The sequence below is a fragment of the Bos grunniens genome, chromosome 22, assembly GCF_055505025.1.
Source record: "Bos grunniens cultivar Pamir isolate PY7600 chromosome 22, Bosgru_T2T1.0, whole genome shotgun sequence".
Taxonomy (NCBI): domain Eukaryota; kingdom Metazoa; phylum Chordata; class Mammalia; order Artiodactyla; family Bovidae; genus Bos; species Bos grunniens.
The window spans coordinates 54,734,044-54,749,726 of record NC_141186.1 but is presented as its reverse complement, the minus strand read 5'-3'; the positions used below and the strand labels follow the sequence as shown (position 1 = coordinate 54,749,726).

The window sequence follows — 15,683 nt, the reverse complement described above, 5'->3', positions numbered from 1 at the left end:
TGCCTTTCTTTGGGATTGGAATGAAAACTGACCTTTTCCAGTCCTGTGGCCACTGCTGAGTTTTCCAAATGTGCTGGCATATTGAGTGCAGCATTTTCACAGCATCATCTTTCAGGATTTGGAATAGCTCAACTGGAATTCCATCACCTCCACTAGCTTTGTTCGTAGTGATGCTTTCTAAGGCCCACTTGACTTCCCATTCCAGGATGTCTGGCTCTAGGTCAGTGATCACACCATCGTGATTATCTGGATCGTGAAGATCTTTTTTGTACAAGTTCTTCTGTGTATTCTTGCCACCTCTTCTTAATATCTTCTGCTTCTGTTAGATCCATACCATTTCTGTCCTTTATCGAGCCCATCTTTGCATGAAATGTTCCTTTGGTATCTCTAATTTTCTTGAAGAGATTTCTAGTCTTTCCCATTCTGTTGTTTTCCTCTATTTCTTTGCATTGATCGCTGAGGAAGGCTTTCTTATCTCTTCTTGCTATTCTTTGGAACTCTGCATTCAGATGCTTATATCTTTCCTTTTCTCCTTTGCTTTTTGCTTCTCTTCTTCTCACAGCTATTTGCAAGGCCTCCTCAGACAGCCATTTTGCTTTTTTACGTTTCTTTTTCTTGGGGATGGTCTTGATCCTTGTCTCCTGTACAATGTCATGAACCTCCATCCAAAGCTCATCAGGCACTCTATCAAATCTAGTCCCTTAAATCTATTTCTCACTTCCACTGTATAATCATAAGGGATTTGATTTAGGTCATACCTGAATGGTCTATTCGTTTTCCCTACTTTCTTCAATTTAAGTCTAAATTTGGCAATAAGGTGTTCATGATCTGAGCCACAGTCAGTTCCCGGTCTTGTTTTTGCTGATTGTATAGAGCTTCTCCATCTTTGGCTGCAAAGAATATAATCAATCTGATTTCAGTGTTGACCATCTGGTGATGTCCATGTGTAGAGTCTTCTCTTATGTTGTTGGAAGAGGGTGTTTGCTATGACCAGTGTGTTCTCTTGGCAAAACTCTATTAGCCTTTGCCCTGCTTCATTCCGTACTCCAAGGCCAAATTTGCCTGTTACCCCAGGTGTTTCTTGACTTCCTACTTTTGCATTCCAGTCCCCTATAATGAAAAGGACATCTTTTTTGGGTGTTCATTCTAAAAGGTCTTGTAGGTCTTCATAGAACTGTTCAACTTCAGCTTCTTCAGCGTTACTGGTTGGGACATAGGCTTGGATTACTGTGATATTAAATGGTTTTGCCTTGGAAACAAACAGAGATCATTCTGTCGTTTTTGAGATTGCATCCAAGTACTGCATTTCAGACTCTCTTGTTGACCATGATGACTACTCCATTTCTTCTAAGGGATTCCTGCCCGCAGTAGTAGATATAATGGTCATCTGAGTTAAATTAACCCATTCCAGTCCATTTTAGTTCACTGATTCCTAGAATGTCGACATTCACTCTTGCCATCTCCTGTTTGACCACTTCCAATTTGCCTTGATTCGTGGACCTAACATTCCTGGTTCCTATACAATATTGCTCTTTACAGCATCGGACCTTGCTTCTATCACCAGTCACATCCACAACTAGGTATTGTTTTTGCTTTGGCTCCATTGCTTCATTCTTTCTGGAGTTATTTCTCCACTGACCTCCAGTAGCATATTGGGCACCTACTGACCTGGGGAGGTCCTCTTTCAGTATCCTATCATTTTGCCTTTTCATACTATTCTTGGGGTTCTCAAGGCAAGAATACTGAAGTAGTTTTCAATTCCCTTCTCCAGTGGACCACATTCTGTCAGACCTCTCCACCATGACCCTCCCGTCTTCGGTGGCCCCATGGGCATGGCTTAGTTTCATTGAGTTAGACAAGGCTGTGGTCCGTGTGATCAGATTGGCTAGTTTTCTGTGATTATGGTTTCAGTGTGTCTGTGCTCTTATGCCCTCTCACAACACCTACCGTCTTACTTGGGTTTCTCTTACCCTGGACGTAGGGTATCTCTTCACGGCTGCTCCAGCAAAGTGCAGCCACTGCTCCTTACCTTGGACGAGGAGTATCTCCTCATGGCCGCTCCTCCTGACCTTGAAGTGGAAGAACGTGGAGTAGCTCCTGTTGGCCCTCCTGTGTCAGTAGATCTTTAATCCTGTTTTCTGTTGATGGGCGGGGCTGTGTTCCCTCCCTGTTGTTTGGACTGAGGCCAAACTATGGTGGCAAACAGTGGTGATAATGGCAACCTCCTTCAAAAGGACTTATGCCCTCACAGTTGTATTCAGTGCCCCTGGCCCCGAGGCAGGCCACTGTCAACCGACGCCTCCACCAGAGACTCCTGGACTTCAGATCAGATCAGTCGCTCAGTCGTGTCTGACTCTTTGCGACCCCATGAATCGCAGCACGCCAGGCCTCCCTGACCATCACCAACTCCCGGAGTTCACTCAGACTCACATCCATCGAGTCAGTGATGCCATCCAGCCATCTCATGCTCTGTCGTCCCCTTCTCCTGCCCCCAATCCCTCCCAGCATCAGAGTCTTTTCCAATGAGTCAACTCTTCGCATGAGGTGGCCAAAGTACTGGAGTTTCAGCTTTAACATCATTCCTTCCAAAGAAATCCCAGGGCTGATCTCCTTCAGAATGGACTGGTTGGATCTCCTTGCAGTCCAAGGGACTCTCAAGAGTCTTCTCCAACACCACGGTTCAAAAGCATCAACTCTTCGGCGCTGAGCCTTCTTCACAGTCCAACTCTCACATCCATACGTGACCACAGGAAAAACCATAGCCTTGACTTAGACGGACCTTTGTTGGCTAAGTAATGTCTCTGCTTTTGAATATGCTATCTAGGTTGGTCATAACTTTCCTTCCAAGAAGTAAGCGTCTTTTAATTTCATGGCTGCAGTCACCATCTGCAGTGATTTTGGAGCCCCCAAAAATAAAGTCTGACACTGTTTCCACTGTTCCCCATGTATTTCCCATGAAGTGTTGGGACTGGATGCCATGATCTTCATTTTCTGAATGTTGAGCTTTAAGCCAACTTTTTCACTCTCCACTTTCACCTTCATCAAGAGGCTTTTGAGTTCCTCTTCACTTTCTGCCATAAGGGTGGTGTCATCTGCATATCTGAGGTTGATATTTCTCCCAGCAATCTTGATTCCAGCTTGTCTTTCTTCCAGCCCAGTGTTTCTCATGATGTACTCTGCATATAAGTTAAATAAACAGGGTGACAATATACAGCCTTGATGTACTCCTTTTCCTATTTGGAACCAGTAACTCAGTCATCTTAAATTTATGAAGACTTTTTTGTGGCCTAACATAAGATCTGTCCTGGATAATGTTTCATGTGCACTTGAGAAGACTGTCCCACAGAGATAGTGTGGGTTTGGTCCCAGACCACCACAATAAAGCAAATAAAAGGATTCGCCTGAATTTTTGGATTCCCAGTGCACATAAAAGTTATATGTAAACTATACTAGTCTGCTGCTACTGCTAAGTCACTTCAGTCGTGTCCAACTCTGTGCGACCCCATAGACGGCAGCCCACCAGGCTCCCCCATCCCTGGGATTCTCCAGGCAAGAACACTGGAGTGGGTTGACATTTCCTTCTCCAATGCATGAAAGGGAAAAGTGAAAGAGAAGTCGCTCAGTCATGTCCGACTCTTAGCGACCCCCTGGACTGCAGCCCACCAGGCTCCTCCATCCATGGGATTTTCCAGGCAAGAGTACTGGAGTGGGGTGCCATCGCCTTCTCTGAGGTATGCAATAATAGCATTATGTCTAAAACAATGTACATACTTTAAAAAACACTTTACTGCTAAAAAAACTAACCATCATATGAGCCTTTAGCAAGTCATAAATAACATTAGCGTTAGTAACATCAAAGATCACTCAGCACAGATCACCAAGACCAGTGTAATAATGAAAAAGTTTGAAATATTGCAAAGTTACCAAAGTGTGACACATAGATGGGAAGTGAGTAAATGCTATTGGGAAAATGGTGCCAGTTGAATTGCTCGACTTAGGGTTGCCACAGCCTTCAGTTTGTGAAGAACTCAACTTGAAACAAGATACAGTAAAGTGAGACATGCCTGTATTCTGCTGCTTTGGGTGGAACATTCTCTATATCTCTGTAAAGTTCCTCTGGTCTAATGTGTCCCATAAGGCCATTTTCTGGATGATCTGCCATTGACATAACCCTACTGTTACTGTAATACTGCCTATATCTCCCTTCAAGTCTGTTAATATTTGCTTTATGTATTTTGGTTCTCCTATGTTGAGTGCATAAATGTTTACAAATGTTACATCCTCTTTTTGGATTGTCTCCTTTGTCATTATCTAATGCCCTTCTTTGTCTTTTAGTGCGGGCTCTGTTTTAAAGTCAGCTCTCTTGGTTTCCATTCGCATGGAACATCTTTTTCCATTCCTTCTTTTTCAGGCTGTGTGTGTCCTTCAGTCTGGAGTGAGCCTCTTACAGGCAGCATACAGATGATGATGTTTTTTTCTCCTGTCAGCCATCCTTCCATGTCTAGTTGGAGAATTTAGTCCACTTACATTTAAAGTAATTATTGATAGGTATGTACTTCATGCTGTGTTACTGTTTTTTGTGGCTTTTCTACTTCTTTAGCTCTCTTACTTTGTAGTTTGATGACCTTTATCCTTGGGCTTCCATGCTGACTCGGACAGTACAGAATCCCCCTGCAGTGCAGGAGACGCAGGTTTGATTGGGTCAGGAAGATCCCCTGGAGAAGGGAATGGCTACCCACTCCAGTTTTCTGGCCTGGAGAATTCCGTGAACAGAGCAGCCTGGTGGGCTGCAGTCCACGGGGTCACAAGGAGTTGGACACGACTGAGTGACTAACGCCGTCACTCTCACGTTCAGGTTCCTTTGTCATTATCTCTTGTGTATCTGCTCTATAGATTTTTGCTTTGTCATTACTATGGAGTTTACATAGAACAGCTCATATTAATAACAGCCTATTTTAAGTTGATAACTTAAATTTGTTCCCATTCTAAAGCTCTATATTTTTATCCTCCCCCACCCACATGTAAAATGTCACATTTTACATCTTTTTATTTTGTGTATCCTTTTAATTACTGTAGTCACAGATTTTTATTACTTTTTTAACCTTCATAATAGCGTCATAAGCAATTAATCCATTACCTTTAATATATTTTTATATTATGAGCATAAAACATGGAAGACTTATACTTTTATATGTTTTCTTGTTACTAATTAGCACCCTTTCTTTTCAGCTTAAAAAAGTCCCTTTAACATTTCTTGTAAGGCCGGTTTAGTGGTGATGAAATCCTTTCACTTTTGCTTGTGTGGAAAACCGTCTTTCCTTTACTTCTGAACAGTAACTTTGCAAGGTAGAGTATTCTTGGTTGGAAGGGTTTTTTCTTTCAGCACTTTGAATTCATTTGATATCTTGATTGTAGTGATGGCTTTACAGGATATGCTGATGTCAAAGTTAATCAGCTTGTGCAGTTTATGTGCTGTTAACAGCAGTTAGATCTCAAAGCTGTCTTTACAGGTTGGAGTGTAAGGAATGCAAAGTGTTATCAGTATGCAAAAACTCAGGGACTGTTGTTTTCATAAGCCATTCTGAGGTATCTACTAGAGAGAATAAGTTTTAGACAACAAAAATGGCTAGAAAGACATCCATATAAATATACAGTTAGTTGTGAAGACCATTCAGTATTAAACTGAATGAGTCCTGGTCATGTGCTTGGCTAAGATAGATAGAGTATAACTATTTAAAAATGGTGTGCAGCACAAGCAACTGGAGATCTAGACTTCTTCATGTTGGTACCATCCACACAAAAACACCCCCTCACCAAAAAACAAAACAGTGGGAGAATGGAGTTGTTACGTTGCTGAGTCATGTCTGACTCTTGGCGACCCCATGGACTGATACAAATACTACTAGGTATCATGTTGATGGCATTATTATTCTGAGACCATCCTGCTGTGTGTCAAATGAAATAAAATGAATAATCATCTGTCAGTGAACATCCTTAGCACCAGAAGTACACTTGAATTAGTTTCTCACTGAAAGAATCCAGAGCTCTTCTGGAAATGGCCAATCCCAGGTTTTGAGGCAGGAAAGGAACAAACATCTTGTTATGCCAGATAGAAAAGAAATCAGTGACATACTTAGACATACTAAGGTTATGTCAAAGGAGCCACCTTGAACAGGCTCAAAGTGCCGAAGATGGGCAGTTTGAGTGTAAAAAGTGAGAATGATTGCAATGAACCAAAAGCCATCAAATATGCTTAAATCCATGCCTTCATCCTGATAGTTATTTAATAAAAAAGAATCAGTCATCTTTGAAGAATAACAAGAAACTGGTTCAGAAGGGATTAAGTGTTTATGCTGCCTTTCCTACCTGATCTGTACCCCTGGGGGGAAGCAAACATTAGTGAATGAAATAGCCCCTGTGTGGAGTATTCCATGTAATAAATGACAAAGGATAGAATGACAGTATCGCCATTTTGGAATGCCCAGTGAGTTAAAAGAGGCATAAATTATTGACGTGGTAATAACACAGAGAGAGAGACAGTCTGAGGTCGTGTGCCTCCTGCTGAAGGAGTACACCATACTCTGTAGTCCTGGCAAAAGGAAACGAACCTGAATCTGATCAGTAAGATCATAGGGAGAATCCATAAATGAGAGATGCAAGAAACATCAAAAAAATGTTTTTACTCACACTGGTCAGAATAATCATCAAAAAGTCTACAAAAAAATAAATGCTAGGGAGGATGTGGAGAAAAGGAGAGAAGCATCCTGCACTGTTGATGGGAATACAAATTGATGCAGCCAGTATGGAAAACAGTGTGGAGACTCCTTTAAAACTAAGACTAGAGCTACCGTGTGGGGGATATATGTCCCATTCCTGGGCATGTATCCAGAAAAAGTAAGAACTCTCCTCTGAAAAGATACACGCACTCATTGCTCATAGCAACACTGTATTAGCAGAGACGTGGAAACAGCATCATCGTCCGTAAAGAGAGGAACGGATGAAGATGATGCGGCACGCACATATACACACACATACAGTGGGATATTACTCAGCCATACGGAGAACAAAATGATGCCATCTGCGGCAACGTGGATGGACCTAGAGATTATTATAAAAATAAAGTCAGAGAAAGACAAACACCATATGATATCTCTTATATGTGGAATCTTAAAGATTGGTGTAAAACACAGCTTCACAGACATAGAAAGCAGACTTACGGGACTTCCCTGGTGGCCCGTTGGTTAAGACTGTGCTCCCAGTGCGGGGGGCGTGGGTGTGATCCCTGGTTGGGGAACTAAGATCCCGTATGCGGCACAGCGTGACCCACAAAAGGAAAACAAACTTATGGTTACCAAAGGGAAAAAGGGCGAGGATAGATTAGGAATTTGTGATTAACACGTACCCACTGCTATATAAAAATAATAGCCAACAAGGAATTACTGTATAGCACAGGGAACTCTATTCAGTATCTTGTAATATTAATAACTTAAAATGGACAAAAATCTGAAAAAACATATATGTAACTATCCCTTTGCTACACCTGAAACTAACACAAGTCTTGCAAATCAACTACCTTTCAATAAAAAAGAGATACTGCAATTCAAATATATATTTTTAATGGCACAACTACACTGGTGCCTCGGAATGCGCGTTTGGGTGATGAATGTGCTAAAATAAATAGAAATCAGAATAACGTTTACTTACGGGGAAGAGGAGCTGTGATTCAAGTAGGACACGAACGACAGGGCTTCTTGGGCAAATGGTCATTTTATTTTTTGACCTGGGAGTGACTGCAGGAGTACTTCAGAGTGATTGATGAATCCATGTATTTACTTTGTGTGGTTTTCTGAAATCTGTGCCCTCCCTTCGTATATTTGGAATATGTTCTGTCTTTTAAATTCCTGAGAGTCCCTGCTTCCTACTTTAAATGCATGTTGCTGAGAAAGACGTGCACTGTAAGGAATCCTTGAAGCAGAGTTCTGGGTGGCTAATCCTTAGTTCATTAAAAGAGCTGTCCTGCATAATCCAGTCCTGAGAATTGGAGAGGAGATGATCACCAGCCTTGGGTCTGCAGAAGCAGTGTCCTGTCGCTGGGCCAAGGGGCAGAGTCAGCACGAGACCCTCTCCCTGCAGATCGGCTGCAATGCTGTCAGCTGGGCCCCTGCTGTCATACCCGGAAGCCTCATAGACCAGCCATCCGGGCAGAAGCCCAACTACATCAAGAAGTTTGCGTCAGGCGGCTGTGACAACCTCATCAAACTGTGGAAGTAAGTGGAGCTGGTGACCTTTTTAAGGGGAATCTTCTACCCTGTCTACTGTCCACCGTGACTCAGCCTCAGTTCACCAGAAACAGAATCACCTTTTCCCCTTCTGCCCATTGAATACTATCTTCAGTCTGTCAGAGGACATCCTTTATTTAAAAAAAAAGTCCAAATCTTGCCCTTTCCTCGGGTGCTTTGACTCTTCCTAACTGCTGTTATTTGGCTCAACAAATGCTATCAGAAAGATGGAGTAGCTTCTCCACCCCTGTGGAGCCTTTGGGGCGGGGGAGGAAGGGAGGTGAGGGAATGGTGCCTGGAGTCTGCCTGCTGGATTCTCCCTCCCGTCTCCCCTGCTAGGGAGGAGGAGGACGGCCAGTGGAAGGAAGAGCAGAAGCTGGAAGCCCACAGTGACTGGGTTCGAGATGTGGCCTGGGCCCCCTCCATCGGCCTGCCTACCAGCACCATCGCCAGCTGCTCTCAGGTCAGCTCAGAGCCATGCAGGCGGCCCACGTTAGTTAATCTCAGGCAGTCCCGTCGGCCCTCACAGTCCCCTGGGGAAAGTGCTTGGAGGGGCAGGAGGCTGGCCCCTGTGGACCACTGCAGGTAAGCGCTTCTGGAGCCCGCTCGCCTCCCAGTGAGGTCTTGACCAGAAGCCACAGTGGCTTTCTTCCACTCAGCCAAGAGCAAGACCAGACTCAGGACTAGTTCCCCTCCTGACCCTTTTATGGAAAGGGATTGGAGCTACCTGGGCATTAAGAGTGTTCCCAAGCAAGGACTAGGATCAGTGGGAAATCCTAAGACCTTGGGCTCATCTCCCTGGTCACGCTTCCCAGACAGAAAAGACCCAGGACAAGCCTTTAATTACATGCAACCACCCAGGATGAGGCTTCCTTGATAGCTCAGCTGGTAAAGAATCCACCTGCAATGTGGGAGACCTGGGTTTGATCCCTGGGTTGGGAAGATTCCCTGGAGAAGGGAAAGACTACCCACTCCAGTATTCTGGCCTGGAGAACTCCATGGACTGTAGAGTCCATGGGGTCACAAAAAAGTTAAACACAACTGAGCGACTTTAACTTCACTCATCCAAGATGAGGGGGCTTCCCTGGTGGCTCAGATGGTAAAGAATCAGCCTGCAATACGAGAGACCCTGAGTTTGATCCCTAGGTCAGGAAGATGCCTTGGAAAAGGGCATGGCAACCCACTCCAGTCTTTTTACCTGGAGAATCCCATGGACAGAGGAGCCTGGCAGGTTGCAGTCCATGGAGTCACAGAGTCAGGACTGAAGTGACTAACACTTTGACCAAAGATGCGAGTTAAGCCAGGCCTTTTACATCACTGGAGCCTGTTCTTGTGCGTGCACGTGTTCTAAGTCGCTTCACTTGTGTCCTCTGGTGTGACCTGTGGACTGCAATGTGCCAGGCTCCTCTGTCCATGGAATTCTCCGGGCAAGAAGGCTGCAGTGGGTTTGCCGTGCCCTCCTCCGAGCCTCTTCTACTTGGTCCTAAATTTGAGAGGACCAGGTATGAGAGGTTCAAATGATGTAAAAGATGGTTTTGTTTTGGTTTGTTGTGTGTGTGTATTTCTGTGTGGTTTTTTGGTCGCTTCTCATTCTCTGAGCTTGGCTTTTTAAACACCTATACCCATTCCGTTGAGAAAGTACAGGGCTACTGGAAACCAAAACCAGGAGGTGACTTGGCACATGTGGGAAAGTCCCAGGGAACATTTGAGAAACAGCAGTGTTGACAAAGCCCATCCCTGAAACCGGTATGAGGAAAGGGACCTGGGAGACTCCTGCCCAGCCAGAAGCGTGTTCTGGGCTGAAGGGATACAGGCAGGGGTGCCGGGCTGGAAATCGGTTGTCAAAGCTGGAAACAGCCAGGAGGTCTTTGGCTGTGGTTTGCCCTGGTTCCCTCCCCCTGTCCCTGAAAAGGCCTAGCACAGATGCAGATGGAGAAGACGTCACCGGGGAGGCCTGCCGCCCCCACCTCCTGACTCGAGGCTTCTTTTCCCAGGACGGTCGGGTGTTCGTCTGGACTTGTGACGATGCCTCAGGCAACACGTGGTCTCCCAAACTGCTGCACAAGTTCAACGACGTTGTGTGGCATGTCAGCTGGTCCATCACAGCCAACATCCTGGCGGTCTCTGGTGGAGACAATAAGGTCAGTTCAGTCACTCAGTCGCGTCCAACTCCTTGTGACCCCGTGGACTGCAGCATGCCAGGCCTCCCTGTCCATCACCGACTGCCGGAGCGCACTCAAACTCATGTCCATCGAGTCGGTGATACCTTCCAACCATCTCATCCTCTGTGGTATTCAGACCCCCCACCTCTGCACCAGCACCTAGCAGCCCTCATTTTGCTCTCTGTCTCTATGAATGGAGCATTTAGGCACCTCCTAGAAGTAGAGTTATAAAGGATTTGATGTTGTGAGTGGCTTGTTTCACTTAGCGTGGTGTCTGTGTTGTTGCTGTTGTGAATTGAGGCATATAGCTGATTTGCAATGTTGTATTAATCTCTGCTGCACAGCAGAGTCATTCAGTTACACATGTTTCTTTCATGTTCCTTTCCATGGTGGTTTGTTAAAAAATACTGAATGTAGTTCCCTCGGTTCTGTGGTAGGACCTTGTTGTTAATCCATTCTGTGTATAATAGCTTCCATCTGCTAATGCTAAATCCCCGTCCATCGCTCCTGTAGACCCCGTCCATCTTGGCAACCAGGAGCGTATTCTCTGTCTCTGGGAGGCCGTTGCACAGATGAGGCAGTAGTCATGCACGTGCCTATTCGCCAGAGCCTGAAACGGCCCAGCAGTGGGTCTGTCTTGACTCTGAGGAACCACGTTCTGTTCTCTGTAGAGGCTGTTACCAATTGCACTGCTGTCAGCATCTTACAAGGGCTCCATTTTCTCTGAACTCTCTTCCTGTATTTGTTATTTCCACACCTTGATTTAAATGTCTGATATTAGGTTGAACATCTTTTTTTTTTTTTCACAGTGTGAGTAAAATGTACCTTTTGAAATTTCCTTATTAAAAGTGGGCCCTGTTTTCATGGTTATTACATTACCTACCCAAAGTCATTAATTGACAGCAGGTATCATTTAGAAGCAAACATGTCTTTGGAATATGACCCTTCCTTAAGCAGTGGATTTAAAGTTCTTGTTATAGAAAATGATAACAAGGAAGCAACCTCCCTTCCTGACCAACTGCGGTTACTGCAGCTTCCAGAAGCTCAGGAAAAGCCGTATTCCCGGGCTGTCAAGGGGACAGTATGCGCCAGCACACACACTGAAGGGCTTCCTCCTCCTTTCTTCCTCCTCCTCACCCTTCAGCACCCAAAATACCAACCCCTGCCGATCCCCAGCACGCAGGTGGCTGACTGACGTGGGTGGGGTTGAGTCTCTGGACAGACACTAGAGATGGGAAGCCCTCCACCAAGACCTCTTCCCGCCCCGAGGACTCACCTCTTCTCGGCACACTCAGTGCGCTTAACGCTCTGCATGTCCCACGCACATCTGGTGATGCCGTGCCTTCCAGAGGGACCACTCAGGTCCAAGATGGCATCATTGCCGGCCCCTCCCTCCCAGCTCCCTTGGCCCCCCGCCACCCCCGTCTTGGTTCCCAGCCAGCTCGGGCTCCAGGGATGGACTTTACCACGGGCTTCAGAGGCCTCATCGTGACACAGTAGATAATACTCTGAGGTTTTTCTTTTCTCCTCTATTTTATCTGGACGTGTTGTTGATTTACAGTGTCGTGTCAGTTTCAGAATGCTGGGTGCTGGTCACCTATGCTTATGCACATCCCTCCTCTTGAATTCTTTACCTGGATAGCTTAGGACACAGGTTCACTGGGGTTCTCTCTGCACTGCAGTAGAGTCTTGCTGATCATCTCTCTCAGTGATGGGAGTTTATATATGTGAATCCCAGCCCTCTCATTTATCTGCCCACCATACCCTGCACTAACACCTCCTCGTTCTTCTTTCTTCTTCACTGACACGCTGTTTCAAGTTCACCTGTAACAGTGTTCAGAGTCCACCTATTGCTGAAATCGTAAGATATCTGTGTGTCTCTGTCTGGATTAGATCGTTCGTGGGATCGTCTCTGGGTTTATCCACACTGTTGCAACTGGCATTACTCCTTTGTTCCTACAGATGAGTCGGTACTCCAGTGTACGCCTGCACTACGTTTATTTTTTACTGGTTCGTCTGTCATCAGTATTTGTCGCTTTTCTGTTTGTAAATAATGGTGCAGTGAACACTGGAGTGCAGGAAATCTTTTCGTATTTGGTGTCTACAGGCCCTGTGACAGCAGGTCTTTTTCCGAGTTGACTGTAGTAGATCTCTTTCTGAATTTTTGACCAGCCTCCATAGTGCTCTGCCGAGTAGGTCTACCAGTTCCGTTCCCCCGGACAGAGTAGGCAGGTTCCCTTCCTCCCAGGTGCTCTCTGGGGTTGCCTTTCACACTGTAAGGATTGTCCTTCTGTGGGTGTGATGGGATTCCAGGTTGGTGTTTGGGGTGACTTCTTTCTGCCAGTTGGGAATGCAGACCATGTCTTTCTGTACTAAGGTTGACAGCAGTGGAGGAAAATCTTTCTCTGCAACCCACTTCTGGAAAATGGGTCGTTAGGAATTCTTTATCCATGAGATACTAGGGCAATATTTCTTGAAGGTAACTGTCTTTAACAGCTCCAAGGGCCTGGTCAATTTGAACTGCCCTGAAACCACGGTTTTAATGAATTCTTTGGGGACGTGGCCACAAGGTGGCAGGTTTCTTTGCCTGGCTGTAGTCACTCCAGCCTCCAGAACCCTGGGGGACGACATGTTCCTGGGCTGTCAGGAGACTGAAGGGTGCGGCACAGACACCCCAGGGTTCCTGTCTCCTCCCTTCCTCCCCCTTACCCCTCACTCCAAGAGGTGCCGACCCGGGAAACCTCAGCCCTGGTGCCCGACATACGTGGGGTTGGGCCCCTGGACCGAGGCTAGAGGAGGGGAGCCCTCCACGGAAGCCGTCTGTGGAGACTCGGGCTCTTTCCATACCTGTCGGGCCCAGAGGACTCAGCTCTTGGGTGAGCTGGGTGTGCTTTAGCCTCTGCGTGACCCACCTGTGTCTGATGATTGTGCAGCCTTCCAGGGAGCAGGCACACAGGTCCAGGAGTGGGCCATTGCTGGTCCCTCCCCCCAGCTCCTTCAGCCCCTGGACACTCCAGCCTTGTTCCCAGCCAGCTCGGGCTTTAGGAATGGACATTAGCCCCTGTTTCAGAGGCCTCATCGCAGCACACTAGGTAATACTCTTTTAGGTTTCCCTTTTTCCCTCTTTATCTGGAAGTATCCTTGGTGTACGGTGTCGTGTCAGCTTCAGAATACTGGGTGCTCGTCACCTGTACACACGCACAACCTGTGGTTTCTCAGGGTCTTCAGCGGGATAGCTTGGGGCACCGTGTTCACTGGCGTTCTCTCGCTGCCTACGGTGGGTTCTTGTTGATTCTCTCTTTTACTAATAGTTTATGTATGTGAATCCTAACCTTTTCACGTACCCGCCCACTGTACTGTACTATACTTCCTTTCGTTTTCTTTCTCCCTCACTGAGCCTGTTTCTCTTTGAAGTTCACATTTCACACTATTTAGATCACACATGTTATGAAAATCACGAAATATTTGTCTGTCTGTATCTGTATTAGATGGTTCGTGGGATCCTCTGGGCCCATTCACATAGCTGCAATGAACATTTTTCCTTTGTTTCCATGGATGAGGAAGTAATTTCATTAAATCTGTACCACGATTTTTACCAGTTCATCTGTCTTTGGTATTTATCATTTTCCTGTTTATAAATGATGCGGAGGAGTTGGGGGTACAGTTATCTTTTGAGTTCGGTTGTCTGCAGGCCCTGTATGCGAAGGGCTCTTTCTCACTTGACTGTGCTGCCTTCTCAGTTTTTCACCAACCTCCATCATGTTCTGCGTAGTAGGTCTACCAGGTTACACTTCCACCAACAGACTAGGAGGTTCCTTCTTTCCAGGCTCCCGCTGGGACTGAGTCTTTCAGTTTCCTGTTGATTCTTTCTACTAATTGGGGATTTAGAGTATGTGTTTAGCTACTACTGTTGAAAGCCGTGTGAGGAAAATGTATCTCTGCAACTTGCTTTGGGAAAGCAGCCTCTGTTTCAGATTATTATCCATGAGATGCCAGAGCATGTTTCTTAAAGGCGGGTGCCTTTTACAACCCAACAGGCCTGGCGAGTCTGAGAGCCCTGAAGCGGCAGTTTTAGTGCTGTTTTGGGCAATGGCCACAGGGCGGCAGCGTTTCTTCTGCCTGACTGTGGTTAATGCGGCCTCCACACCGCAGGGAACAGTGGGTTCCTGGGTTCTCACTGAGACTGGAGGGTGCAGAACCAACACCCCAGGCTTCCTGTCTCCTTCCTTACCCTTCACACGAATAGACTCAAACCCGGAAGCCGCAGTGCACAGGTGCTGCCCGTGTAGGTGGGGGAGCCCTCCACAGAAGCCAGGCCTGTGGATTCGTGGGCTTTTCAAATCTCTCCCTCTCGGGTGCACGGGGCGTGTGTATCCTCCTCATCACCCACCAAGCCTGTGACTGTGGTGCCTTCCAGAGGCGCCAGGGACTCCAGGTCCAGGAGGGCATCGTCGCGGGTCCCTCCCTGCCAGCTTCTGCACCCCTGCACTCTCCAGCCTTGTTTCCCGGCCAGCTCAGGCTCCAGGGATGGACGTTAGCCCCGGTTCCAGAGCCCTCATCGCAGCACAGTAGACAGCAGTCTCAGGTTTTCCTTTTTTCCTCTTCATTTTATCGGGGAGTATTGTCGATTTACAGTGTTGTGTCAGTTTCAGAACACTGTGCTGGGCACCTCTCCATGCACACACCTGTTCCTTCTCCAGCTCTTTACCTGGTTAGCTGAGGGGCAGTGTTCAGTAGAGATCTGCTGAGCTACGATAGGGTCTTTTTGATGATTTGTTTTATTAATAGAAGTTTGTGTGAATCCCAACCTCCTGATTTACCCGCCTAGGATACTCTTGAGATTGTTTTTTTTACATTAGGTTACTATTGCCCTTTTTATTAATTGCGAGGGATTCTTCCTGAATTTCCTGTTTCTTTTCTCCTTTAACTATGTATTAGACCATGTATTTCTGTGCTATATCTGGTAACATTTGGGTTCAATTCTAGCACTCATTACTTCAGATTCTGTACCTGGGAGCCTCTCAACATAGTACTTTCTATTTAAACCTTTTTTCTGTTGAAGCACTTCCTTGTGGCACAGTTCTAGAGCATGTGGATAGCACTGCCTACCTGCTCCTTCCCCCAGCTCACCCTGCAACGTCCCTGTCCTGGCATTGCAGCAGGACAGGGTCCAAAGGATGCTTGGCTCTCCCTTTGGTGAGCTTCCGAGCAAGAGTGTGCACTTCTTGGTACGTGAGGCTAC

General features: G+C 46.3%; 1 protein-coding gene across 1 annotated transcript in view; it reads left to right on the top strand.

Annotated features, from left to right (window-relative positions):
* The window catches only part of SEC13 (SEC13 homolog, nuclear pore and COPII component), a 35,329-nt gene that overhangs the window by 18,262 nt on the left and 1,384 nt on the right, over window positions 1–15,683 (top strand). Inside the window, exons 6-8 of the mRNA XM_086368478.1 lie at window positions 8,134–8,267; window positions 8,619–8,742; window positions 10,274–10,420. Of these exons, the coding sequence (XP_086224604.1) occupies window positions 8,134–8,267; window positions 8,619–8,742; window positions 10,274–10,420 (405 nt within the window). The remainder of the gene's footprint in view (window positions 1–8,133; window positions 8,268–8,618; window positions 8,743–10,273; window positions 10,421–15,683) is intronic.